Source organism: Fusarium oxysporum, chromosome VIII (genome assembly GCF_013085055.1).
Source record: "Fusarium oxysporum Fo47 chromosome VIII, complete sequence".
Classification (NCBI taxonomy): Eukaryota; Fungi; Ascomycota; class Sordariomycetes; order Hypocreales; family Nectriaceae; genus Fusarium; species Fusarium oxysporum.
In genome coordinates, this window is record NC_072847.1 from 3,036,811 (window position 1) to 3,063,478 (window position 26,668).

Consider the following 26,668-nt stretch of genomic DNA (forward strand, 5'->3'; position numbering starts at 1 on the left):
GAGACCTGTGATTGGCGAGAGATGTTGCCTGTCATTTTGCATGCTTGTTGGTCATACATGCCAGACACGACCAACAACACCATGTTCCCCGCCTCTGCATCAGGAAATGCCACGTGTTGTTACTTGGAAGAGAAGTGGTCCTTAAGAAAGGAACACATCTTTGTGTTTCTCTGTGCTCCGAGTATATAGGGAGTAGTCTAAGGATTATTGAGATAGTTGGTGCCTGTTGGTGTTTAGGATGATCGAAGATGGGACACTACCGGGTGACCAGCGCTTTTATCTATCCTAAGTTATGAAAAGCCTCGGGTATATTTCTTTGTAATCTAGGATAGTTTAGGATAACTTATGATGAGTTGAGATCAACTTGGATGACCTTTTGTCCTTTATTTTCGACTCCTGATTCAGAGTCTTTAATCACTTGTCATCCTCTCTATTCCTTCACACTCTCATCACTCTTCTTCCTCCCCTTCCAATGCGTCCTAGCAATCTTCAACAACCCCCAAGCCAGTAATCTATACACCACCACACAAGCCGCCAAGCACGCCACATTAACAACAGGGTCAACATCAAAGTTATACAACTCCAACACCTGCTGCCCCGTCTCAATCGGACACTTCCCATTCTGTAGTCTCTGCTCCTCATTACACGTAAACGTAATATCCCGCAGTGAGTACGGCGCTACAGCTCGTGTGCCGTACCGAATAGGGGAGAGGTAGTTGAACGCTTTGAAGAGCTCCGGCATGTCGATGGAGAGAATACCAGCCATTGTGTTAGCCAGCGCGAGGAACACGCCCATGATGTTGACAGCGAAGCCGGTGTGGCCGAAGAGTGTGTTGAACATGATACCAAGGGATTCACCACATGATACGATTCCAAAGCAAGCAAACACTGAAACAAAGTACAGCGTCGCAGTCCGTGGCAGATCAACAGCAATAACTCCCAAAACACCAAAGATCATACAACTGATAATCTCAAACGGCACCTCCAGAATCGTATATGCCGCCAAGAACGCATGCACACTATAAACCCCATCATCATCCTCTCTATAAAACACATCCCTTTCATTCGGATAGATCGCCGTGTTCTGCAACATGCCCACAAAGTAAAACGCTCCAATTTCCTGCACAAAGCCCATTCTGTTCTGGACAGAGTAGTAGTCGTTGTCGAAGGGCGCGAAGAATAGGGCGAGGACGATGGCGAGGCCGATTACTTGCATGAGGCGTGCAACGATGAGCTCGGGTTGGCGGTAGGTGTTTATGGTGGCGCGGTGGAGGAGGAGGGGGAGGGATGTTGTTATGGGGGCGCGTTTGCGGATGAGGGCGCCGAGTTCCGCGGGGGTTGAGAGGTTGGCTTTGTTGAAGGAGCGGCGGTGTGTTGTGTTCTGGTTGTTGTGTTGTTCAGGGGTATCTTTGATGTCTTCATCTCGTGTACCAGCAGGCTTTTCGTTGGTAGAAGAACTCTCTTCTTTCCAATGATCGATCAGTTTCTGAACTCGCTTTCGAGACTCCAACTCTCTTCCTTCCTGTTGAAGATCGATAGTGATCATATCGAGTGCAAAGTCAGCCGGGTTGGTATGTGTTGGACACTCGTATCCATGACGCGCAAGATATCCGAGCATGTCCTTTCCAGGACCAGAGTAGACTTGCGAACCGCCTCTTGCTAAAAGTAAAACGTTTCCAAACTCCCTGAACAGATCGGATCGAGCTTGATGGATCGTGAGAATAAGAGTTCGACCTTCGTTGGCAAGACCTTGAAGAACTTCCATGATAGAATTCGCGGTAAAAGCATCCAACCCAGAAGTTGGTTCGTCCAGAAGAAGAATACGAGGATCAGTGAGAACTTGTACTGCGATGGAAACTCGACGTTTCTCTCCTCCAGAAATACCCTTGACAAGTTCACCGCCGATGAGGTTATCAGCACAATCCTTCAAACCCATCTTCAACAATACATCTTCTGCCCGACGGTTCTTCTCCTCTTTGTTCATGAAAGACGGCAGGCGAAGACCAGCGGCAAAGCGGAGTGTCTCACGAACTGTAAGTGATGGCAGCAGCGCATCATCGTCTTGACAGACATATGAACAAACTGATCGAATAACCGAATCCGAAGGGACAGCGCCGTTGAAAGTGAGCTTTCCAGCTGGTCGATACTTCGTCCCCACGGAATTCCGCAGTCTCAGAGCCATTGAGTTGAGAAGTGATGTCTTTCCACTCCCCGAAGGACCCATAATCACATTCAAAACTCCCGCGCTGAACGTCGCATTTACAGGATTAAGAATCGTCTTTGTTGGTAATTTCTTCCCCAATTGAGTTCTCTTATCCAAAGCAAGCGAGAATTGGTTGAGTTCCAGGTCAATGGCTCGAACGTCTGCGACTGATCGTGCAGTCATCTTTTCTTTTCCAGCAGAAAGATCGGTATCTGAGACACGAGCACGCGCAATCGTCATTTCGACTTTGAGAATATGAAGTCCAATGACTGAAAGCACGACGAAGAATATGACGAAGGCGAGGCACACAAGGATTGGCTTAGCAACCCAGGCTTTGGGGAAACCGAGAGATGCCATTACATATGAGCCCATGTACTGTTTACATCGCGGGTCGGATTCGTCGCCGAAGGGACAATCGTAGAAGCTCCCTTCAAACTCGTTTCCGCAGTACGCGCTAAAGACGTAGAACTACGCATGTCAGTATTAGACATATGAGTGAGTGTAGGATCATACCGTGTAAGTAAGCCATTTGAGCCATCGGACGTAGACAGGCAGACTGTTCACGTTGATGAACATTCCACACGCCATACTCTGCAGCGTAAAAACCAGATTTGCTATCACACTCGCTCCAGCAAAGTGTCTAACCGTAGCAACACACGTCATGGCACACGTTACAGCAATGTACTGGTTCAGCAACGTGATCGCAAAGAAGGTAAAGAACTTCTCAACATCACGATCAAATCCAGCCATGAAGTAAAAGATAACCGAGAAGAGAAACGGCGCAGCCACATCTTCTGTAACCATTCGTGCGATTCTTCGTGAAAGTACAAATGGGAGGGCATCGACGCATCCTTCAGAGTTCTCGCGGTCGAAGGTGGGAATGTCGAACGTCATGCGGTAGACTTCGAAGATGAGGATGAGGTATCCCTGTAGACCGGCGGCTGTGTATAGTCCACCCTGACGAGATCGAATGCCGGCTTGGTCGCGACCGAGATCGAAAAATAGGTATCCGCAGACAAGACCCATGAAAATAGCTTCGGTGAGAGTAGCTGCCATACCGAGGGGATCACGGTATGTAACTTTGAGGGTACGATCGGTAAGAACAGTGAGCTGTCGCACGAAACCCGCATGCTCCTCTGCCTTTTTATCCTTCTTCTTCTTCCCATCGCCAACATCAACAGTATCAAGAGGTCGATGCCGCTTTTGCGTCGCTGCGTTCCAAGCACTCTTCAACCTCTCAACCTTGGCAGAAGTTTCTTGTTCCAACTCAGGAGTACGATTATCAACGGCCGCAATGTCAATGATGAACTCAGCAGGATTAACGAAAGGAGGGAGTTGAAACCCTAGGTCTGCGAACCAAGGAACAGCATCTTTGATAGCGCCCGAGAACACAGGGCTACCTTTTGTAAGAACAATAAGATTATCGAAAAGATCCCAGATTTCAGAACGAGGTTGATGAATCGTCGTTATGATCGTGCGCCCCTTTTGCGCAAGGGTCTTGAGCGTTCGTACAAGCTGGTATGCACTCGTCGCATCAAGACCGGTCGTAGGCTCGTCGAGGAAGAGGACCGATGGGTTGGCGAGGAGTTGTACACCAATACTCGTTCGTCGTTTCTCACCACCTGAACATCCATGATGCTGCGAGTTGCCAATCCGTGTATCGGCGCATTCTTTCAGTCCAAGTTCAAGAATGACTTCTTCAACAACTCTATGGCGTTCTTCAGCGGTCGTCGACGGCGGTAGTCGCAGATCAGCTGAGTATCGCAACGTTTCCCTAACAGTGAGTGTCGGTAGCAGAATATCCTGCTGCATAACATACGCAGCTCGAACATTATGAACTCCAACTTTCCCGTTAAACGTCACAGCTCCCTCTTGACTTAATCTCGAGCTCAGAACTCTTTCAGCGACTGTGTTGAGCAGCGTTGTCTTTCCCGAGCCACTGCCTCCAATAATAGCCGTTAACGTTCCAGGTTCAAGATCGGCGTTTACGGCGTTGAGTAACGGCTTCATCTTTGGAGCGGTGCTGAACTTTGAGGAGAACAAATCTCCGTATGTCGAGGGAGCAAGCCATGACGGTGCTGTGTCAACTGATACGGCCAAGTTGTGAAGTTGAACATGAACAGCTTGAACATCGTCGAGAGAAAGATGACCCCCGGAAAGATGGTGAATACCAGGATCTATCGAAAGATCCGGCGAACTGGTTCTGTCGATCTTCTCAACGTCGGGATCATGATGCGACATGATTGCAGTTTGTCGTAAGCGCGATCGAAGGCCAAATGTTATCTGTTGGTCCAAGCCCGGGACATTATAGCATCAAGAGCAGTTATATCAGTAAGCTCGTTCTTATTATCCAGAATATTCAGGCTGGTTTAAATCTATGACGCCCAGTATAATAGCCTTAAAAAGAGGAGCAAGAAGCGAAATCTGACAATCACCACTCCACGAGAGATCCCACTGCATAAGACCCAACGGTCCTCGTCCCAAAGAGGTAATTCATGGTCAAGTCTGTATACATAAACGAGCTTCCAAGGTTAATACCCGAGAAGAGCGCCTGATTTGCTGGGTTCGTTCTAGAGTCGGGTGAGGTTTTTGATGGGTGTGGAGATCGAGGAATGGAAGCGAGGTTGCGGGGGCAAGGGTCTAGGCCGAAAGAATTGATCGAGAAGGAGATGGGCTTGTGATGCGTGTGATTTGTGGAATTGCGTTGGTGGAGGGTGCATTGTTGCTGACGTGGAAAGGGTTGATATTTCGGAGTTGGTCAGTTCCGAGCAAGGATGGATTGAAGAGGGAGGTCAATTCACATGCTTCTTTATACTAACAACACCAACCAAACTATATCTCACTGTCATAGAGGATGACTGTGTAAGACTCCTTCAACAATAAGCACAGTAGTCCCCAATGAACCCCTCAGAAAGTCAATCTCACTTGGTTTCTAACCTTCATGATCAATGCCGCTTACACCTCGCTTATCACTCCCATGATCCCTGGAAAGAACTTTCGCTAACATGTCCCAAAGAAAACATGTCTAGCGCTTGGCGTCCACTTCGGCTGCGAAACGATGCAACCGTCTCTTTCGCCTAAGCCGAGGGTTTCTTAAGATTCGATGCGACTTAAGCGAGCTCTTTAACGGTTTTCGCGAGACATGGTTTATTTCGTATAGCATGATGATACGGTAATCTTTATCCGTTTAAGAGTGTTTTACGGGGTAGCTAATAAGAATCATGAATTGAACAATGCGAAAGATGCTGTGGAATGGAATTGCCTGGGGGCAAATGACTTGAGGTCAAGAAATTGAACGAGGGATGAAGCTAAGAAAGGTAGATCTCAAATTAATACGAATATTGCTCATCTAGATCGAGGTCTCGATTCTTCTCATCCCGCCAATTGACTAGACTAGAAGCATAAAGAATAGAACAATAATAATAAATAACGACCTTCAATAGATCGGAGTAGAACCTCCAAATGCCTCACACCAAATCACAAAATGCATCGTCAACCCCACAATTTCTCCAAATCATCTTTCTTCGTGCTACGCTCAAGACACATCAAAAGCTCACATGTACATCAAAGACAATCCAATGACGCCACAATCTCATCAATCTCGAATCTCATTACTCATGCTATTCAATAAGAAAAACACAAACCCAAGACATAGATGATAATAAAATACAATTCTATCCGCCAACGCCCAAAATGCTATCTCGTCATCAATCATTTCAAAATGTTCGCTTCTCAGTGATGCTCTCGCCCAAAGGCTTGCCAACCACAAACCCAGAGTTGGCCGCTCCAAGCTCAAAAACCTTGTTACCACGCAGCCAAGTCTCCTTCACACGACCAGTGAATTGATGGCCTTCCCACGGTGAACAGCGGTTCTTCCATCGCATATCACCCTGTGAAAACGTCCACTCGTCTGCATCGTCGAAGACACAGATATCTGCATCCATACCGACTCTGATAGCGCCCTTGCGATGCGAAAGACCAACTTGGGCGGCTGTGGCTTGGCAGCAAAGACGAACAATGTCGGTGATGCTGGGTGTCTTGGAGAAGGCGCTGCGCTTCTTGGCTGCGGTGTGAAGGATGGGGAGACCAAGACCGACTGAGGAGATGCCGCCCCAGGCTGCGAAGAAATCACCGCGTTCCTTTTCGGCGTTCTGGGCTTCAGAGTGTGTTACGTCGATGCCTGAGTCATTGTGAGGGATGTTGGGTCGGTCGGTGTCGAGATGCTGAGGGAGGAGCTTGAGTTGGGGTGTGCAGGGTGAGTGATCCGACACAACAGTCTTGATGCATGAGTCCTCAGCGACGAGCTCTTCCCAAAGACCATCGCGGTTCTTTCCCTCGCGAATAGGAGGACAGCACTTGTGTCGAGTGTCGCCCTTCTCGATCTCCTCAGCTGTAAGGCCGAGGTAGTGGAAGCAAGTCTCAGCTGTAATGTTGATGCCTGCCTTGCGAGCTGCCTTGAGGAGAGGAATGCACTGGGTAGCAGACAGGTGAACGATGTGAAGGTGTAGCGAGGGGGCAATGTGTGCTTGGCTGAGAATCTCCTCGATGGCATATGTTTCGAAAGCAGGGGGTCGAGATTCGAGGAAGGTCTTGTATGCGGTGAGTTCACCGGTGGGAGCGAGCGGAGCTTCTGAGGTCTGAACGTCATCGCCGACGGATTGAGTAATGGGAGGGATCATTTCGGCGTGGAACATGAGAGTGGTAGGGCTGTCCTTGAGAGTCTCCATGGCGAGGGCGATATCTTTGGAAGACACAGCAGGGAACTCATCAACCTATGAATGTCAGCTTGCGACTCAACTTACAAAACAGGAAACTTACACCAGACTCGATCAAGAACCCTTTAAATCCTCGAACACCAGCTTCAACAAGAGGTCTCAGCTCATCAGCATTACCAGGAATAACACCGCCATAAAATCCAACATCAACCCAGCACTGTCCCCGACTCGCCCTCAACTTCTCCTCAAACCCACTAAGAGTGGTCGTAGGAGGAATAGCATTCAGCGGCATATCAACGACGGTAGTGACACCACCGCTAGCAGCAGCACGGGTACCAGTCCAGAAGCCTTCCCACTCCGTACGACCAGGCTCGTTCAAGTGAACATGAGCGTCGACGAGACCGGGCAGGAGAAGCTTAGGAGTATGGTCGACGTACTCTGTACCAGCAGGGAAGCTTGTTGAGGGGAGGACTTCGGGGATGACAGAGATGATCTTTCCGGTGATGGGGCTGACGACGATGGAAGCAGGAGTGATGGCGAGAGAGTCATCGGGGAGAGTGACGACTACTCGAGAGGATACGAGGGCGGAGAGAGGACCCTCAGGGTATTGCTCAGCGTTTGAAGTTGTCATGATGGGCAAAAACAGCGTTGCTGAACCAAACAGGGGAGGAATAAAGAAGAGAAAAAAAGAGAACGAAACTCAATCTCAAACAAAAAAGATAAAGCTACAGCTCATCAAAAAATCCGGGGAATCCTAGTTTCTATCCCTTTTCGTCCTCGTGCTTCTCGCCGAGGTCTTCTCTTATCCCTTATCTCTACACCTGTTGGAGGGGCTGACCACGGGATTGGTGGGGTTGTGTTGGCTTCAAAGATAAGACCAAACGTCAGATGAGGACGGCGCAGATAAAGATAAGAGCGCAGGCTAAGATCGAGTGATCGGAGAATTTCCTTATCAAAGAGGACAAGACAATTGGTTCAACGAGTGTTGCTCTACAGAGAAGAAGGGGGAGAGGGAAGAAAAAGCCACCCCCGGAATCCGGGAATGGCCTCGCTCTTATCGAGATTTCTCGGCTCGGGGAAATATCGTACATATTTCATTATTCGATCAAAACCTCAAGTTCCAGTTTGCTGTTCCTGATCCCCGTTCCGGCTTTCAGGTCCCACTTACAGAAAAGCTTAGCTTATCGAGCCTCGAAAAATCCAGAATTTCAGGGTCCATCGGACACTGCCGACGTCCGCCTGGCCAATCAGACACTGAACCCTTTACGCCGATGGTGATTGAATCGAGTAACCATCGAGTAATGCCATCGCAGGATAGGTAAGTTCCCAACGGTGCGGCTTCGGATGAATTCGTTAGTTTTCGGGTTTTTATGGCTTTTCTTGGTGCACTGTGGCTATTCGGGGTCTACGAGAAGAACAGTCAGCAGGTGTGTTCTCGTGTTGAGGGCTGAATGACTGCAGAACACGTTTTCATTACTCGATCAAAAGCCCATCGTCGTGGTGTTGTTGTTGCCCCCGCGGAGGTGCATTGATCATGATCTAACTGAGGATTACTCGATCACCTAATTCGGCAACACTCCATCATCACAGCGAGTATTACATGGGTATTACTCGATCAAAACACCAAGTTCAGCATACACACATCCTCCATACCCGAGGTTACCAAAGTCTAAAGCTCCCTTGCCAAGCTCACGCCCTCTTATGACACGTTAAGTACAGTAAATAGTAAGAACAGTATAATCATACATGCATCACTTTCCTGTCCCGTCTAGACGTTCTCGTTCTGTAACAAAGGGAGTCTAAGCACAATCATACAGTACACCGCCATGCCCCAGCTGACCAAAAACCCTCCCATGACTTTTTGACCAAAATGTTGCTTTTTCTCTCGTCCTCCGTCATGAAAAAAAAATAAATGTGATGCGATGTGATGTGATATTCGTACACGGCGTATATCCCGCCTTTTTCATCTTTCCCTCCCTTGAAGTAATGTCCGTTACTTCTGTCGCTTGAGCGACTTATGCGCCATCTCAATCAATCCGTCCTTAGCCTCACTCTCGGGGAATTCCGCAATCGAGGCAATAGCTTTATCCACGTATTCTTGCGCGAGAGCCCTCGTCTGCTCAATACCGTCGCTCTGAAGAACCAACTCACGTGCCTGTGCCGTTGTTAGCATGGATTATCTCCAACAGATATGATTCGTCGGGTGACAAAGAGTGAATGCAGCCAACTTACCCTTTGTACGTCACCCTCCTGGGCAAACTTGCGGCCAACGAGGGCTCCGAGTTCCGGCATCTGCTTCCAAGCAAATAGCAGTGGTGCCGTCGCGAGTCCCAGCTCCAAATCTGCCCCCGCAGGCTTACCCAGATCCGATCCGCTCTGTGTATAATCCAAAAGGTCGTCTACCAACTGGAAAGCCAATCCCAGGTTTCGTCCATACGAGTAAGCTGCATCGACTGTCACAGCATCCGTGTTACCCAGCAAAGCGGCAGCTCGGCAAGACTTTGAGATAAGCGATGCAGTCTTGAGGTACGTCTTTTGCAGGTAGTATGTGACAGTCTCCTCCGACCACTTGGGATTCCTCTCGTCCCGCTCCGTGTTCTTAAGCTGCATGAACTCGCCCTCCACGAGGTTAGCAATAACAGTAGCCAGCAGCTCGACAACCTCTGGGTTTCGAAGACGAGCCAGCGCAACAGATGCCCTGCCTAGCAAGAAATCACCAGCCAGAACAGCCATCTTGTTGCCAAACTCTAAATTTGCCGAGGGCGAGCCACGTCGAGAAATAGAGTGATCGATAACGTCGTCGTGAAGGAGAGAAGCCGTGTGGATCAGCTCCGTGATTTCGGCAAGCCGTCGCTGGCTGGGAAGAATATCGGAGTTTGCATCGGGGACTTCTTGTTCGAGAGATGATAGAGGCTGAGCAGAGGGGTTCACATCGGCGAGGATCTGAGCTGGCGATATCGAAGTGTCGACGCCACGGTGAGTAACTATAGGAGCCGTAGGAGGAGTCTTTGGGCAGAGATATGTAGCTCTGCTCATGAGGAGAACGATCAATGGTCTGACATGCTTGCCCTCAGCCTGGGTATAATATTTGGCAGCACGGTCAAGCGAAGGATGACCAGATCCGAGGAGTTTTCGAATGTTGCCCGTGAGGAACTTCATCTCTTTGGCGACAGTCCGCAGAGGATCGACATGCATTGCATCTTTGGAAGCCTTCTTGACGACATTGCTTACGACGTTGGAAGCGACTTGAACAGCCGCACCCCAGGCTGAGTCCCTTCGAGGACTAGTATGCAACGAAGCGCTGTGTATCCTCGAGGGAGATCGACTGACGGTCAATTGTCTGCACAGAGCGCAAGCCGGAGCAGCAGCGCTTGTCCTCGTCCACAAGGCCTGTCTGTTCATAGTGCCGCGCACCACCGAGGCCCCCGGACGGAGCATCGTAGCGGACCTTTATAGATAATTCCCAGACGGTGAATAAATCGAGTGTTATAACGGCATTCGTTTAATTATATCGTCTTGTCCGGGACGTTCGTAGGCGGTGGTAGTTTCGAGATCGTCAATGGCGAGGGAAATTTTGTTCGATGGCTGCTGGATTCTCGATTGATCCGATTCTCTAAACTTTTCCAGCTCTAGCTGTGTTCTGCTAAGCCGGGGGGTTTGCGGGTCCGTTCGGCGGGCAGCCGATAACAGGCCGTCAAGAGACGGAATGTGATTGGACAAATTGGGTATGGGGCCGTCGAGCTAAGCGTCAGCGGATGAATCGCTACGGAACTGGCCTGGAAATAGATGCCTGTTGATCAAGCTTTAGCCTTTGATACGTTTCAATTAAGCATCAACGACAGCTCACCACGACTTTACCACTATTGAGCTTGTACCGGTTGTTTGAACACGATAACTTGCATAAGAAGTGCTACAGAACAACATGGTGCTACTCACAATGACGTCCTCTATTCTGGAGGCGTTGTCGATTGTCGAAGCTACAGAAACATCACAAATCGAAGATCATGACGGAACAGAGGAACAAGAATCACAACAACCCACCAAAGAACCTACTTTAGACGACCCGGAACTTGGAAATCCCATATCGCATGGCCAAATAGTTGATCTGTGGAAGCAACTGAAAGCTCAAGGCAACTCAAACTTCACCCTCGAACAACTTCTTCGCGGCGCATCTGTCTACATCCCTCCTCCACCTCCCAAACCCGAACCCGTAAGTCATCCCAGATCTCCTCTTCTTCGTTCTTCATACTGACCACTGTAGTCCCCCGAATACAAAGCCCTAATGGCCCGTCTCCGCCGCGAAGAAGAAGCCCGCACCTACGAACGAATGATAAACCCACCTCCCCAACACGAAACCTTCAAAGACCACTTCCCCTCCAGCGCCGCTGCCTTCGCCGCCGCAAACCGACCAACATCCTCCGCAGACCTCGGCGACGACGACATGGCGATGGAAGAAGTGCACAAGCAAGTCACGCTGATCATCAACTTCCTCGTCAGTATCGCCGGCGTCGCAGGAACATTATGGGTTACAGCTCGGTGGTGGAGTTTGCCGGCACGGATGTTTCTGACGATGGGTGGGAGTATTCTTGTTGCTATTGCGGAGGTTGTGGTGTATAATGCGTATATTTGGAAGATGGACCAGGGGAGGAAGAAGCATGGGAAAGTTAAGGAGGTTAGGGAGGTAGTTGAGAGTTGGGTGCTAGGGAAGGATGAGGATGAGAAGAGTGTTTTGATCAAGGAGAAGGATAGAACGGAAGATGGAGTGAGGAAACGAAAGACAGAAGCGAAGGTCGAGACATGATCTAAGCATATACCGTAATATCATAATATTTAATTAGAAGAGAATGAGGACGCCAGCTTCACAACTGGCAATGCGATATTCGCTTTACATCGATATTGAGGCTTCTTTATAGCAATTGACAAATTCGATATGGCCATAATCTTACCTGGATAAAATCATGATCATGATTCAAGCAAAAGCATGGGCATTGCGTAGCAGCCATGATGGTGGTGATATCATGGCTCGGGACCCATGTGACTGCGCGCCAGGCGCGTCTTAACGCGTCTTCCCAATCCAGTGGGGCATCTATCACTTTCACTGTTTTCTCTCCTCGGCAAGCCTCAACTTCGAAGTCAAGACCGCATCCATTGTTTATTTATTAGTCCCTTTCTTTCGTTCTTTCCCAAGTCGTCTCCATTGTATATAAAATTCCCTTCTCCTGCGGACATTCCATACGCATTGGCAGTGCGGCGTGTTTACGTGCACCACGCGACAGCAACACGGATTAAGATTCATGTTGGGCAGCATGACAGTTAATTGAAGGGCAAACTCCCATAATGTATGATCCTCGAGCTTTGATCGTACCAAGGGAAATGTACTGACTCAATCAGGTGTGCAAGTCCAGCGCCATCGGTGCCGCGATCGCGCGTCAAACCATTACGAACATATGGCAAACGAAGCATTCGGGACGACTCACCGAAAGAGCCAAACACCAAGAAACAAAGGGTATTAACAGAAGTAACAGCTTCTGAACCAGCATCCAAAGGCACAGACACGGCGCCGCTGGAGAAGGTCACAGAAGAGGCGAAGAACACACCTGAATCGACAACAACGAACAAACCCACTACCGAGCCAGTCAAGAAAGGATCAATCTTGAACTTCTTCAAACTTGTACCTCCATCGTCTACAGTTACCTCCAGCCCAAAGAGCGACGAGTCTCAACCCGGAACCACACCCCCATCCTCACCACCGCAACCACCAAAGATAGAATTGCGAAAGAAACCACGCCTACTACGCTTCCGCGGCACATCAACACCATTACTAGACGACGAGAACACAGGAGATCATACACAAGGCGAGGACACAGAAGCCGAAGACTCCGGCACCAAACCCGCTCGACCAACTGCTCGGGAGAACTCTTTACAGCGTGAATCGAGCACAAGCGATATAAAACCAGGAAAGAGGGGGAAGGCAAAGACACCGACTGTACAAACGACACTAAACTTATCGTCACAAGCAGCGTTTTCGGAGTGTAAGGTGTGTAATACTGTGTGGAATCCGCTGTATCCGGATGATGTGAAGTTTCATACGAAGCAGCACGCGGCTGTTTTGAGGGCGAAGAAAAAAGAGAAGGAGAGTGAATTATAGAACTTGATACCCATTTATGAATGATGAATTGCATTAGAATCGAAGCCTTGTGTTAGTGTGATTGGATCTGTTGACAATGGAGCGCTGTGGTTAGTTCGGGTTCATTTGAAGATGGTAGATCCCTGCTACAGACGGGTAGGGCTGAGCCAACATGCGACGTAGATCACCGTCACTTCAAAGAAAACGGGAGAACACTTGGGACTATAATATCTAGTGATCAAAACAATCGAGATTTGAGGCTAATTCAGGATAACTTTATCAGCTTAGCAGGCTCCTCAAAACGTCTATTTCCGGTCCTTGATGCAAGGGTTTCAAGTCTAAAGCGTTATCTTGAAACCTTCACAATGCACTTATGCTTAAAAAGCCACAACATAGCCTTGAATCTGACGACGCATAACGGTGAGTCAATGTCACAGATCCTGGTTCATAGCCCACATCACGGTGATGCGTGGCTGTGCTGATGATGAAATATATACAAATGCGTCAGCCCAGCCTGTAATCTCATTCTCTACAATAATCTGAGCCAGTCACTAAAATCATGCCAAGAAAAGCAGGGAATGGGTGCATTACATGTCGGTAAGTCTTGGTATTTCGTGGTAGCATGAGGGTTTGGCTAATAAGAGCAGCATTCGTCGTGTAAAATGCGACTTGGCGAAACCTTCGTGTCAAAGATGTTTAAATTCTAAACGTCAATGCGATGGATATCTACCTGAGGACTCAACGGTTACACGACGTCAACTTGCAGAGGCAGCTCGGCAAATGTCAGTGATTGGACCGATCTCACAAGCTTTATCTCAGTATCCACGGGATAGAAGTCGTTCAGCGACACCGACAAATCTAACGCTATTCGATGTATTTCGTACATTAACTGCTCCGTCGACTGCATCGTTTATACCATCGCAATTCTGGACAAGGGAGTTACTCCAGCTGGCGCATTCTGAACCAGCAGTATGGCACGCTACCCTTGCTCTGGGGGCGCTTCATCAACGACATGAGCTGTTCTGGCAAGGTCATGGGTATCACAGCGGTGAGAAACTATGGTCGCAGGCAAATGAGAACTATGGCCGTGCGATAACGTGTGCTCGAGATGTGAAGGATCCAACACAACTGCTTGCACTGAGTCTTGCGCTTTTATCAGTTACAAACATGATGGGTCGATGGTCCGAAAGTCAAGTTCACATCATGGCTGGTCATCGGTTGCTAAGTCAAGCAGGACATGGTTCCGAGACGTCGGGTGCCGCAGAGATATTGACGAGGTTGGACTTGATGGCCATGACATTCTCTGATTCATCAGCGCCGTATCCTTATAAGCTGGCGCCGAGAACGGTGTGGATTGACGAGTACATGAAGACCGCAGAGATAGAGAGCTATGGCCAGGCTGGGACTGCGTTGTTTGGAATGATGAGAAGACTCATGATGTTGTCTGAGACGACGGTAGCAGGAGATGAAGAGGGTGCAGCAAAAGACCTCGCGATGCTGCATCTCACAATGAAGGATCTTAGCTCTTGGGAGTACAAGATGGCCCAGTTCGAGAAGAAGCATCCAAACCCCCACGACGAAACAGGCGCCGTGTCCATCAGGTTGTACCACACCATGTTACGCATGTTCCTATCAGGGGGCGCTTTCGGCCCAGAAACACGATGGGACAGATTCCTAGGCCACTACGAACGCATCCTCATACTCGCAGAAACACTCTGGTCCAACACACCACCATCCCAAGTCCAATCCCCCTTCTCCCTAGAATCAGGCTTCATCGTTCCCGCCTTCATGGTCGCCCAGCGCTGTCGCCATCCCTGGCTCCGACGCCGCGCAATTAGTTTTCTCTACAAGATCAAGCGACAAGAGGGGATGTGGCACAGCGACGGTGCAGCAGCAGTGGGCCAACGAATAATGGAAATTGAAGGACAGAAGTACTTTGATAGCGATTTAGCTTCTCCGTTAGAAGCTATGGAAGATGTTCCTTGGGAGGCGTGGGCGGAGACCGAGGATATTCCTGCGAGGACGAGCTGGGCGGGTATAGAGAGGGTTCCTGAGATGATGAGAATGAGAGAGACGTTGGTTATGGTGGATGCAGTTGAGAAGAGGGTTGAGTTATCGCTTATAATGAGTTCAGGCGATGATATCGGGAGTTTTGGAGAAGTGAAATCCGAGACTGTGGTGTTTGGATAAGAAGATGAGCCAGTAGTAATCACAACAGCGTACATCGATTTTCGTATTCGAGTGACGCGTTCGTATTCGCATCTGAAATACCCAAGATCACCAAACGGACCCCGAGATTCCCGCTTCCCATTTATTTTTCCGATATTATTCAAGATTGGCCAATGGGATTGTTTGGAGATAATCCTTCTGTCGTGGGGATGGAAATGGTTCGATGGCGGATCTTGAGTTTCCGATGTGCCAAGCGGGTAAACGGTGTAAGACGTTTGGGTGGAGGAAGGAACAAGGCTGTGGTGAATCAGTTTGTGTAAACTGCAGACTTAAGTTGATTGGAGTATTTAAAAGAGGCGTACTCAGCTTCGTCTTACAAACAACAATAAACATTTCAGCTTCTCGCACTTCCACTTTGACTTCACTTCTTGCGCAGCAGACACAGACACAATGGACACTCTCATCGAAAGCGTCAACGCAACAGCGAAAATCCCCCTTCACCCTTTCTGGCCATTGAACGCAGACGTTCCTCAATATGCCGCCAACACGCTATCCTCCCGCGCTCTCGTAGCATCCTTCGTCGTCGGCGCAAGTGCCATTCTCGGAGTAACACTGTCCCTGATCCAACAATCTCGTCGAAAACCATCAAAGACGGATATATTCATGACACTGTGGTTTGCTCTCTGCGGATGCATCCATTTGTTCTTCGAGGGTATGTACTCCCCCTTCTAATATCGGGTTGTTAGTGGTGCTAATGGATCAGGTTACTACGTCGTCAACTTCGTCGACATCCCCAACAGACAATTCCTCTTCGCCCAGCTCTGGAAAGAATACTCCCTCTCAGACTCACGCTACCTCACTCAAGACTCCTTCCTCCTTCCCATGGAAGCCATAACCGCCTTCCTCTGGGGTCCAATGTCGTTCTTTTGCGCATGGAGCATCGTCAAGCAACATCCCCTCCGACACCCTATCCAGCTGATCATCAGCGTTGGACAACTCTACGGCGATTTGTTGTACTTTGGTACTTGCTACTTCAACGAGATCGTTCATAGCATTGTGTACTGTCGCCCGGAGCAGTTTTACTTTTACATGTATTATGTTTTCTGTAATGCGATTTGGATTGTTGTTCCGACGGTTTGTGTGGTTCATAGTGTTGTTCAGACGAAGAGGGCTTTTGCGAAGGTTCAGGAGGTTGAGAGGGTGAAGAAGGGAATGTAAATGGAGGATAGTGATAGAGGAGAAAGGTGACGGACAAGTTGATACTGGGCTACGGAGGATGAAGTAGCAATAGTAAAAGTCACTCCTTTTCACTTCAACGTAATTGATTAAATCCCGTTTCTCTTCTCACACCTTACATACATTAGTCGAAGGTGTCATACCAACAGGTATGATCAAATCGCTTCCGAGACCCTGATTAGAGTAAGTTACCTTCGCTTTTGCCCGGCCCCTTCTCAATCCCCTTCTCCCAACCGCCATTTTCACCTTCACCCTCATCATCCCCTTTCTGCTCAAGCTTATCCGCACCTACACTCCCCCTCTTATTCTGGGTTTGCTTTCTCGCATCATCAAGATCTCTATTCCTCTTTATCTCTTCCTCAACATGCCTATGAGACCTCTCAACATCCTGTCAGTTACTCACAAGCTACTCCTCCTCTGCCCTGCCAATTTAGCTCCTTCTTCCCCAGCCCCGAGAGCTTCAGTCATTGAGCCTGGCAATCTGAACCTTCTGCCCATATGCGTTTTCCGTAATGTTGTAGCATTTCTTAGCCCATTCTACGGGCTTCTCTGTGCTACCCTTGAGAAAGGTTCCCTCGAAAATCACAGTAGACTACCTACCAGAGAAAAGTAAACAAGCCATGTAGATAATTAGGTGATTAAGTACAACGAAATAGCATACAAGGAATGATTCTTATTCAGCGATTCCGGGCATCGCTTTCGTCTCAAACACTGGTTTACCACCATCTTTCCACTCACAATACTGCACACTTAATCACTACAACAACAACAACACTCACAAGCATTCTGAACTGCAATGAAACCTGTTGCGCAGTTCGTCAGCAGCTTTACCGACCGGATAATCCTATCCTTGTCCCCTGCTGTCTTCTTTGTAGAGGGGGAGTCCAAGCCCAAACCCGAGAAGGACAGTGGTGCCGATGATTACTCTGGCCATCAAGCTTGTAGGAATGCTCATCGTCCAAGGTCTCACTTTCACCATCGGGTTCGAAAGCCAGACTCGCGATGCGTTCAACAAGGAGTTCACCGGCCGCCAGACGAGCCGTAGCGGGCTGTCCGTTAGCATTAACTTTAGTCCCAACTCCAGCACCAAACATAGTGAGACTCACTCACACAGCTCATGAGCGAGGTGTTTTGTCTGTTGCCCCTGTGGCGAAGCCTGCTTGTGCTACACCTTTTTCTCTCTTATTGGTAACAATGGTGCTTATCTTTGGAGGCGGAAACACTTTCTTGGTTTAGTGGTGCCTGAAGTTGAGGACGTCTTTTCGATCTTGTCACTGATTAGAAGTAAATCCTTTAGTCATGTTATGGGATTGAAGGTACAGTATTGGTGTTGGCCTTCTCCCGCTTGTATGTTCGAGCACGATGCTATTATGACCAGCACCACTCATAAAGATCAATTGTAAAATGTCAATACAATTCATAATACTCATTTTTATTCCTTTTTGCGACTCATAAATTACCTTCAACCTCAAGCATCCCAGCTATCTCTATACGTACATGAACCGTCACATAGTCCTCCTATCCATTCTCTTCCAATGTATCCATTTCTGCGTTCCAAACGACTCACAAACTCTCTGCAACTTGTCAGTGAACCCAGTTCACAAAACCCACAAGCACCAAAACTTACCTCTCTGTTATCCTTGAAGTCCGTATAAAACCCATTCCAGATCTCCCTCTCCGCACAGGTCGTCTCATTCGTAGCACAATCCGGCTGATTCTGCAGTCTCACTTCGGGATCATTAATCCACGGCTTGGGAACAGGCCAGTCCGAAAAATGCACAAACTTGGCCTCGTTCAGCACAGCATTCGGATCCCACTGCTCCCTCTCACTACCAAGATACGCTGAATGGTCTTTGGCTCTAAACTCCGCCGTGAGCATATCGTATTTCCTGTGAGGCAAGACAAGAGCGCTGTCGAGATATAGACTGTTAACAATCTCCATGTCGTAGTCGTTTGGCCCTATGCTGTTCATCTTTTGGACGATGCGCTCGAATTCAACCTCGTCGGGTTGGATTAGCATTATTTGGGAGGAGAGGATCTTCTTGGGTGGGTTGTCGTTGTAGAGCCAGTATGCGCGGGGCATTGCGACGGGACAGGGGGGGAGTTCGAAGAGTTCGTCCATGTGTTGGAGGACCGTGCTGTCTGAGTCGAGGGAGAGGACGCGCTCATATTGGGTTTGGTTGAAGGCGAGGAGTTTGGTGAAGGAATCTGCCCATGTTTCTAATAGAGTTAGGGAACAACGTGAAGTTGGACATTGTGATGAACGTACCGTCTTGTCCATCGCGGTGCTGGATCTCAATGGGCTGAAGAGTGACATTATACTCATCTCTTGCCCTGATTAGAAGCTTTCCACCATGTGAGCTTGAGTACTCGGCCTCTGGGTCAAGCATCTCCTGCGGATACATCAAGAGTCTGTCCGCCTTGCTTCCCAACCGATGCAACGCCTCAAATATCATGACCGAGTTGCAAAGGTAGTCCTCATTTGTCACATACTGAATGTAAGCGAATCTAGACCAGCCGCCACCATCATCAACGGTCTCGTTTTCATACTTCCCACCACTCATCTCCTGAAGATCCTCCTCATCTTCAATGTTAACAAAAGGAAGAACCTCATCGTCATCAACAAAGTCTCCAATCTCGCCCTTATTTTCAAGATCTTCGATATACGCTACTGAGGTTTGATGAGGCGTTGGGACGGCAGTCGTGTCGAATGTCGAGGTATAACCTTCTTCTTCTTCTTCAACAACATCCAAGGCGTGATTCTTCCATCTCCCAGGATCGGGTACAACTGCGTTGGAAAAGGGGGAGAGCTTAATGAGGAAGTAGAAGCATATCGTGACGATGGTGACGGGTGGTAAGATCCTGCAGAATCGCGACATGAGTGTTGACGCTACACCCATCTTGTGTACCTAGCTCCGCGACAACACGAGAATTAAATTGTATAAGATTACTTGCAATAGCTAAGAAGGAAGAATAATTGAGGTCAAGACATTTTTGCCGTCGTGGACAGGAAATAGGGACTCGAGGCAAGGGAGGGAAAGAGCCAAGTATCAAGGGATTAGGTTGGATGAATACAACCCTTTGCAAGGCTGATGTGAAACCATGTCTCACAGTCAACTAATCAACATCCTCTCTGTAGATCAATGGTATTTAGAGACATGAAATATTTAATTGATGTGGTTTGCCGTATTGGACACCATGCCAGGTGTTCGTATGTCTCAGAACGCCAAAAGAAACGAAAGAAAGGGAGACCCCACAAACGGGACTCGATAGCGCAATGCTTCATGCTGAATAGAAAGGGGTCCAAGCTCACACTCATCGGGGAGCAAGAAGACTGAGGACTTCAAAAAATAATACCAAAAAAAACTTAGTTAAGACTCCTCTAAACTTAGGCTACATTTACCTAAATATTTTCGTCGCTTTAGGGTCAAGGTCCTAAGGTTTTTTGCCTCACCTAGACACTCTCCCTGAAGAGAGACCAGAATTACATACGCTAGGAATAAGTTTAGGGTGCGTCACATTTTGCTTAACCCTCCTTAAAGCCAAGGGAGTTCAGCGCATGGTGTGTACCAAGAAATTCTCCATGACGATACCTTGAACCAAGTCGTAGAAATACAATTTTGAACGCATAATTGAATCAGTCACCGCACGTATAAGGCGAATAATATTGAAGAATTGATAGCTGTCAACGCGCAGTTCCAAACCGGTACGAGATGTAGACATTTCCTGGGATGACTCAAAGGCGCTCAATTGATCTCTGGCATCTGTAATAGATCTTTGTCATATAATATAACGATTTTTTCCTCCTTCCTTCTTAAATGACAAATTATTTTCTTCTACAGTTCTATCTTATGTGTTCTCACGATAACCTCTCTCCTGACCTCGCACCCACAGTACTCTCACTCACAAGATGGAGTCGTTGACTTCATCGTGGAACTCTCCGACCATGAATCGGGCTGAGGTATATGTGACTAGCATTCGATATACCATAGCTACAAATGGATTCTCGATTCCTTCGACAGTGATAATTGCTTCGGAAAGGTAGCTGAGGGTGCTGCTCATCTCAGTACGAAGACGATGATTGGTGATGGGAGTGATGAAAGCTCTATCAACAGTTGATCCGTACATAGTCGTCTCACCGTTGGAGGCTAAATCGACTGTCGAAGCCAGGTGACCTTGAGCTATCGCGAAGGGTCGATATCCGAAACTTTGGTGTCGTTCGTAGGTACAACAGTGATGTGCTTGTCACGGCCGTTAACAGTGACGTTTAATTGAGTAGGTTCAACGTCAACTCCGTATTTCGTACTGCCCAAGTACTTCCAAAACCCTCCAGATGCGAAACCAGTATACTTCTCTCAGGCGTGACGGAAATACTGGGGTCTTTGAAGTGCGCAACTCCCATCGCCACGATAGCATTCCCGTCACTCAAGTCAATGTAGGTCGATAACTTAGAAGCTGGCATCGCCTAATCCTGGGGCAAATCCAACTTTGTAGGATTGACCGACGCAGCTGTACCCTGTTCTGTCCAGCCTTTCGTGAGTGCGAGTGAAGTTATAAAAGGGCGACGCTGAAGCCGCTCCAGCGGAAAGGCCTCACATCATTTGAATGCCCTCAAGGGGTAATAAAACTTCTGACTTGAAATCATCATGCCAAAATTAACTGGTCTAAGTGCCTGCTAAATTATACTAAGTTATATTAAATTCACGTAAGTATTTTTATCACTTAGGATAAAGGTGCTAAGTTTTCTTGCCTCCTCTAGAATGCCCCCCCCGAGTAGGTGAACTGACCAAGGACAATGTATTTTATAGGCCATGTTGGTCGAAGTTCTAAAGCATAATCGTCAATTTATGAGATATTATTCCAAGTCAGAATCTGAACACGATCTTGAATGTACTCACATGTCTTAATAGGAGTCATAACCACAGTCCAAACAAAACTCAGAACCATTGCATTGACACCTACACAAAGAGATTCAACGGAACTATATAACCACCTATTAAATCTCAGTCAATGCGCGGAATTGTCATATCCTCGCACTCTCTCATCTGACCAAGACTCATACTCTTCGTTCAGACGTTTTCGCTCACCAAGACTAATAAGTCGACAAATAGTAACAATTTGGAAACTCAGGCATTGATTGGGGATGGTTTGAACGGTAAATTGAACTTACGGGCGATTGTCTTCAACGAATTTAGGGAATGGGCCTGAGAAGGGTGTTCCATTGATGGAGGCATAACAGAGGTGGCGGTGGGTGAAGTAATGTGTTGCGAATTAAGCAGCATGTATGTTGCTGGCATTTTCTGCAGCGGGACGGTGCAGGCGCTTATTTCGTGTGGGAGGGACGGGAAGGATTGACAAGCAGAATAGTGAGGGTGTTGGAAGTGGGTGGATATTGATGATCCGGCTTTGGAGAAACGGCCGGGCAGCACTGTTTAGAGTGCATTGAGTTCAAAGCCAACGTTGAGCTCGATTGCCGAACATCCATGATTAGGAGTAAGGAGGATGTGAACAGTGGGCCAATTACCCTCTATTTTGACACTTACACTCTGCTCATATCTCCGAATGCTATCTCGTCTTCTTTGTCGTATTCTCAATCTCCCATGTCTGATTTCGGTTATCGTAGTTGGCTCGGAAGTCGCCCAGATCCCGAACCTGGAGTAATCCACTTGATGCCCCAACCTCGACATCATAGGATGAGAGGATGTAGTGTCACTTGACTTGGCCTGTGAACCTAAACGAGGTAAGAAACCTAAACTTATGGCCTCTATCCTAAGTGATGAAAAGCTTTAGGTAAATTTAGGATAGATTTAGTGAGCTTTAAGATTAGTTTTCTGGGTCCCAGAGAAGTCGCCTTGCTCCCACACGTGAACATATATGAGCATTTCTTCGCTTGTGTTCCTGATATTGAATTGAACTGCCTTATTTTGCTTGATCAGATTGCTGTGATACCTCAGGCCTTGATTGAAGAAGAGCTCCTGCTTCATTTCGGTACGATCAAGTCCATGATATTTCCCATTCCAAGGTGATCAGGTTCTTGAGTGAAACTTCATATCTCTTCTCATCAGCTCTCTTACCATCCATCGATGACTTTACCAGTGGTTGGACTGGTGGCCTTGAATCCCTCCAGTCAGTTCAAGATCAGTTCTAGTCCATAGTACGGAGAAAGCAGAAGGCCGGCCGGATCTCAAAGTTACATGCTTCTTTAGAAAACTGCCCTTCTCTGGGGTCAGAAGAGTCACCTCCAAGGATCCGGCTACCCTCGAAAGTTACAACGCGACCATCATCCACGCCAACCATAGCAACATGGCCAAGTTTGGCCTTGTGGACGCCAGCTATTTCCGTGCAGCGCCGTGAGGCGCCAAGGCGCTCAGGCACTTACAACAAAACCGAGCCGCGCCTAGCTGCCTTGTGTCCCTACTCCGCTGGGCCGATGCTCAAGGCCTCAAGTCTCGTCCTCCTCTCCTGCACCATCGATGTCTTCACCGAATCACTCCTCCGATCAGAAGAGGATTCAGCGCAACCTGGAACAACTGCGCGCAGTGATTATGACCGGGCCAGATACTATTAAACAACGCCGCGCGCAGCCTGAGAACCTAAACGGCGCAAAGCAGCCTATGGCCAATCTATCACCTATAACACGGAACGTCACGCGGCACGATATTTCCGAGTGGCGGCAAGACAATAAGTATATCTTCGCCGGCTATTGCCCACTAGAAGCAGGTTATTTGCAAGTTATCAAAAGTCTTACCTTCTTGCATAATAAGACCTGCAATATATATACCTATTTAATCGGCGCTATACTGCTACCACTCTTTGCGACCGCCATTCTCCAAGCCATCTATAGGCCACAGCACATCGACATCATAAGAACCGATTTTATCATATTCACTATCTTCTTCTATTCTGGCGAGAGCTGCCTAATTTTCAGCGCTGTATATGATCTTATTAGAAGTCACTTATACAAGGTAGAATAGTTCTAGCACTAGATAGAGTTACTAGGGATTATCAATAGTACCGTTAGCACCTTTATCCCTGGGATCTACTATATATTTAACTGCAAACTATTTCTGCAGAGAATTCATTAGACTATTATTTATTACCTAGACCACTTAGATATACCCTCTGCTGCAAGAGGTAACAAGTCTTCAAAGCATACTAACCAGGTCATTAGGTTATATTTTGCAGATCTGCCATAGCAGCTCTCATCTCCATACCTAAGTTTAGGACGTTATAATAGCAGAAGGTCAGGATCGGCGCCTATGTGGTGCTCGGTGTATCCGCTTTTATCCCCTTATTATACGGCGTATAGGTCTATAGGCTAGAATATATGCTTAAGCACTTAGGCATGAAATGGTATCTTATGGAGCTCCTTCTATACGGAGGGGGCTGTGGCCTTTATGCAGTACGAACATCTTGTTTTCCCTTCCCCCGGCCTTTCTATATTAAGGGAGCCATCTCTGACCTAGGAGTGCAGTTCTAAGTCCCTAAGTGCTTTATACTAGGCTATTTTGATATCTGGTTTATCTTTCATTAGATCTTCTTTACATCGATTTTATGCGCCATATATGTGCATATGATTGCATTAACGCAGGATTTCACAGCGTGTTATACTTTGGATATATGCCACATTTAGTCTATTCATCAAGCTAGGGGCAAAAGGTTATAAGGGCCGGGGATCAGGATTAAGCAAGAAGATGCGCATGGCATGCTTCCGTTCCAATATGTTCTATCGCAATTACAGGGCCAAGCTGGTCAGATGGGGGTCACATATTAGGAATTTAGTTGCCAATCAACTAACGGAATCTAAAGGAACACTTCAATCTCTCATAAGATTCTACTATATAAACTGGTTAAATTGAGTAGTGCCTTTGGGTCTGAGGCAGCGCGTTTATTTGACCAATGGTGCTATTCAGCACACGTTAGATCTTTATGCCTTTAGTAGTTAGTCGGAATTACAGGGCCCAGCACGCCATAACCTCCAGACCCTGCAGGGGCCACACTCCCTTAACCACAGCCACACCGACGTCACTCCTCGTTCCACCAAACCATCTTACATGATACCCAACGATAAGAAACCCAAACAAACAGAACAAACTTTGTCAACAAAAAGACTCGCCCGTCGGGGTTGGAGCAACCATGTTGTCAAGGTTTTTCAACCGCTCGTATGCCGCAGCCATGTCGTCCCGCGGAGAGTACCAACCCCTCCCAAACAATGATGAACCAGAAAACAACACCATGGAGGGACAAGATGTCAGAGCTGGGAACTATCGTGATGCAGCGGCTATGTTGCTCATCAAAATGGGTCGTTCGCCGGATGAGCAGATCACCATTTCGCCAGCTGACGATGCCCGGATTCTACGGCGTATTGACATTGCGTTACTGCCCCTCATGCTCTCAGTGTACTTCCTCCAAGCTTTAGACAAAGCAACATTATCATACGCCTCAATATTCGGCCTTATCGAAGACACCAACCTCGAAGGCGATCAATACTCATGGCTCGGAAGTATTGTGTATCTCGCGCAATTAATAATGCAACCACCGCTCGCCCTCGCGCTAGTCAAGTTACCCATCGGAAAACTCACGAGCGCTATGGTGTTGGCGTGGGGAGTCACGCTTGTTCTAATGACTTGGGCGAGCAATTTCAAGACATTGATGGTTGCGAGGTTCTTTCTGGGTGCGTTTGAAGCTAGTATTGGACCGAGCTTTATTGCGATTACGCAGATGTGGTGGAGGAGAAGGTATGTCTGGTGGGTTGATGGTGTGAGATGTTACTAATGTTTTGAAGAGAGCAGACGTTGAGAATTGGATCGTGGTATTGTATGAATGGGTTGACGTGGGTGGTGAGTGTGATGTTCTTTATTGATAGCCTGAGCTAATGCTTCACAGCTCGGGAGTCTCATTACTTATGGACTAGCACATATTGATTCCAAGATGAAGCCCTATCAGGTATACCAAACTCACTCTTTTCCATGTCGCTGTACTTACACCAGTAGATCATATTTCTCTTCTTCGGCGCAATCACAGTAGGAGTGTCCTTCGTCATGTTCTTCTGGATGCCTGATTCACCCACCGAAGCCAAGTTTCTTACCGACGAAGACAAGATCATTGCAATCGAGCGTCTTCGCAATAACCAAATGGGTGTCATGTCTCGCGAGTGGAGGATTTCTCATGTTGTTGAGACTTTGAAGGACCTCAAGACATGGTGCTGGGTTGCCATGATCTTTTGCATCTCCGTACCTTCAAATGGCATCTCGACTTTCGGGCCTTTGATCATCAAATCATTTGTGTCGGATCCCTTTGAGACGATGTTATTCAACGTCCCTGTTGGTGTTTCGCACATCATCGCTGTGTCGGCGAGTGCTTATGTTGCCATGAAGTGGAAGCTCAAGGGCCCGGTCATCGTTATGCTGTGTATCCCTCCCATCGTTGGATGCGCCATTCTCTTACACTTTGCGCATAATCTTGAGAACAAGGGGGTTTTGCTGGCTGGCTATTTCTGCTTGTGCACATACACTGGTATCAGTGAGTATCTCCTCATCTCTTGTCGCGCTTCACCTAACAGCATTCAGCACCCTTGATTTACTCATGGTCATCACAAAACACAGCCGGCGACACAAAGCGCAAGTCCACATCAGCACTCATCTTCATCAGCGCCTCAGCCGGCAACATTATCGGTCCTCTACTCTACTCTCCCGATGAAGCACCAGCTTACACCCGCGGTCTTCGCGCCAACCTCGCACTATACATCATCGTTATCGCTCTCGTGGTACTCACTTCTCTGCACCTCACTCGACTGAACCGCCTTCACAGCCAGCGCAGAGTCGCGCTTGGAAAGAGTGCCGTGCTTGTCGATCGAAGTCTGGAGACGGCGGAAGAGGCGGAGAGGATAGAGCATATGGAGAGATCATTGCGTGGAGGGGTACTGCGTGAGGCGGAAGAGAATGAGGATGATAGGGTTACTGAGTCGGGAGATTTGGAAAGGGATAGAGCGGATCGGAAGGATGAAGATAAAGGCTTTGGTGATATCACGGATTTGGAGAATGAGGATTTCTTGTTTGTGTTTTGATACCCTGGCACAGGAATATTCAATGACGTTGCGACTGTTCACATAGAGATACAAAGATTCAGTATCAAAATTTACATCTTTCTTCAACAATCCGAAGGCAACGATACTGAAGTATTTGCGCTATTCTCAGACTGATCCGCCAAGCTGCCAAT

General features: G+C 47.9%; 9 protein-coding genes across 9 annotated transcripts; 4 read left to right on the forward strand and 5 right to left on the reverse strand.

The window, feature by feature from the left end:
• Positions 1 to 62: 62 nt before the first annotated feature.
• On the reverse strand, positions 63 to 4,545 carry FOBCDRAFT_322376 (P-loop containing nucleoside triphosphate hydrolase protein). The gene is made up of 2 exons (XM_031187757.3): positions 2,717 to 4,545; positions 63 to 2,671 (listed from the first exon to the last, which is right to left on the reverse strand). The coding sequence occupies exons 1-2, from the start codon at positions 4,442 to 4,444 to the stop codon at positions 431 to 433; spliced, it is 3,969 nt and encodes a 1,322-aa protein (XP_031035022.2). The 5' UTR covers positions 4,445 to 4,545; the 3' UTR covers positions 63 to 430.
• A 1,242-nt stretch (positions 4,546 to 5,787) lies between these two features.
• FOBCDRAFT_50335 (uncharacterized protein) lies at positions 5,788 to 7,963 on the reverse strand. Its single transcript, XM_031187756.3, has 2 exons — positions 7,022 to 7,963; positions 5,788 to 6,975 (listed from the first exon to the last, which is right to left on the reverse strand). Exons 1-2 carry the CDS (start codon positions 7,547 to 7,549, stop codon positions 5,920 to 5,922), a joined length of 1,584 nt encoding a protein of 527 aa, XP_031035021.2. The 5' UTR covers positions 7,550 to 7,963; the 3' UTR covers positions 5,788 to 5,919.
• Positions 7,964 to 8,566: 603 nt separating this feature from the next.
• On the reverse strand, positions 8,567 to 10,512 carry FOBCDRAFT_50337 (isoprenoid synthase domain-containing protein). Its single transcript, XM_031187755.3, has 2 exons — positions 9,151 to 10,512; positions 8,567 to 9,073 (listed from the first exon to the last, which is right to left on the reverse strand). Exons 1-2 carry the CDS (start codon positions 10,354 to 10,356, stop codon positions 8,912 to 8,914), a joined length of 1,368 nt encoding a protein of 455 aa, XP_031035020.2. The 5' UTR covers positions 10,357 to 10,512; the 3' UTR covers positions 8,567 to 8,911.
• A 195-nt stretch (positions 10,513 to 10,707) lies between these two features.
• FOBCDRAFT_263591 (endoplasmic reticulum-based factor for assembly of V-ATPase-domain-containing protein) lies at positions 10,708 to 11,827 on the forward strand. The gene is made up of 2 exons (XM_031187752.3): positions 10,708 to 11,128; positions 11,180 to 11,827. Exons 1-2 carry the CDS (start codon positions 10,841 to 10,843, stop codon positions 11,717 to 11,719), a joined length of 828 nt encoding a protein of 275 aa, XP_031035017.3. The 5' UTR covers positions 10,708 to 10,840; the 3' UTR covers positions 11,720 to 11,827.
• A 203-nt stretch (positions 11,828 to 12,030) lies between these two features.
• Positions 12,031 to 13,110, forward strand: FOBCDRAFT_230275 (uncharacterized protein). The gene is made up of 2 exons (XM_059609827.1): positions 12,031 to 12,257; positions 12,310 to 13,110. Coding segments are annotated over exons 1-2 (759 nt in total). The 5' UTR covers positions 12,031 to 12,255; the 3' UTR covers positions 13,067 to 13,110.
• Positions 13,111 to 13,594: 484 nt separating this feature from the next.
• On the forward strand, positions 13,595 to 16,561 carry FOBCDRAFT_166954 (Emopamil binding protein-domain-containing protein). Its single transcript, XM_031187749.3, has 4 exons — positions 13,595 to 13,642; positions 13,693 to 15,225; positions 15,685 to 15,926; positions 15,978 to 16,561. Exons 1-4 carry the CDS (start codon positions 13,605 to 13,607, stop codon positions 16,430 to 16,432), a joined length of 2,268 nt encoding a protein of 755 aa, XP_031035014.3. The 5' UTR covers positions 13,595 to 13,604; the 3' UTR covers positions 16,433 to 16,561.
• A 67-nt stretch (positions 16,562 to 16,628) lies between these two features.
• FOBCDRAFT_205612 (uncharacterized protein) lies at positions 16,629 to 17,544 on the reverse strand (the record flags this gene model as incomplete). The annotated part of the gene is made up of 4 exons (XM_059609153.1): positions 16,629 to 16,818; positions 16,854 to 16,940; positions 17,189 to 17,207; positions 17,286 to 17,544. The coding sequence occupies 4 exons, from the start codon at positions 17,542 to 17,544 to the stop codon at positions 16,629 to 16,631; spliced, it is 555 nt and encodes a 184-aa protein (XP_059465654.1).
• Positions 17,545 to 17,898: 354 nt separating this feature from the next.
• On the reverse strand, positions 17,899 to 19,654 carry FOBCDRAFT_230280 (nucleotide-diphospho-sugar transferase). Its single transcript, XM_031187747.3, has 3 exons — positions 18,720 to 19,654; positions 18,078 to 18,670; positions 17,899 to 18,024 (listed from the first exon to the last, which is right to left on the reverse strand). The coding sequence occupies exons 1-3, from the start codon at positions 19,348 to 19,350 to the stop codon at positions 17,956 to 17,958; spliced, it is 1,293 nt and encodes a 430-aa protein (XP_031035012.2). The 5' UTR covers positions 19,351 to 19,654; the 3' UTR covers positions 17,899 to 17,955.
• Positions 19,655 to 24,449: 4,795 nt separating this feature from the next.
• On the forward strand, positions 24,450 to 26,606 carry FOBCDRAFT_230285 (major facilitator superfamily domain-containing protein). Its single transcript, XM_031187736.3, has 5 exons — positions 24,450 to 25,188; positions 25,236 to 25,290; positions 25,337 to 25,396; positions 25,444 to 25,972; positions 26,020 to 26,606. The coding sequence occupies exons 1-5, from the start codon at positions 24,587 to 24,589 to the stop codon at positions 26,514 to 26,516; spliced, it is 1,743 nt and encodes a 580-aa protein (XP_031035001.2). The 5' UTR covers positions 24,450 to 24,586; the 3' UTR covers positions 26,517 to 26,606.
• The last annotated feature ends 62 nt before the right edge of the window (positions 26,607 to 26,668 follow it).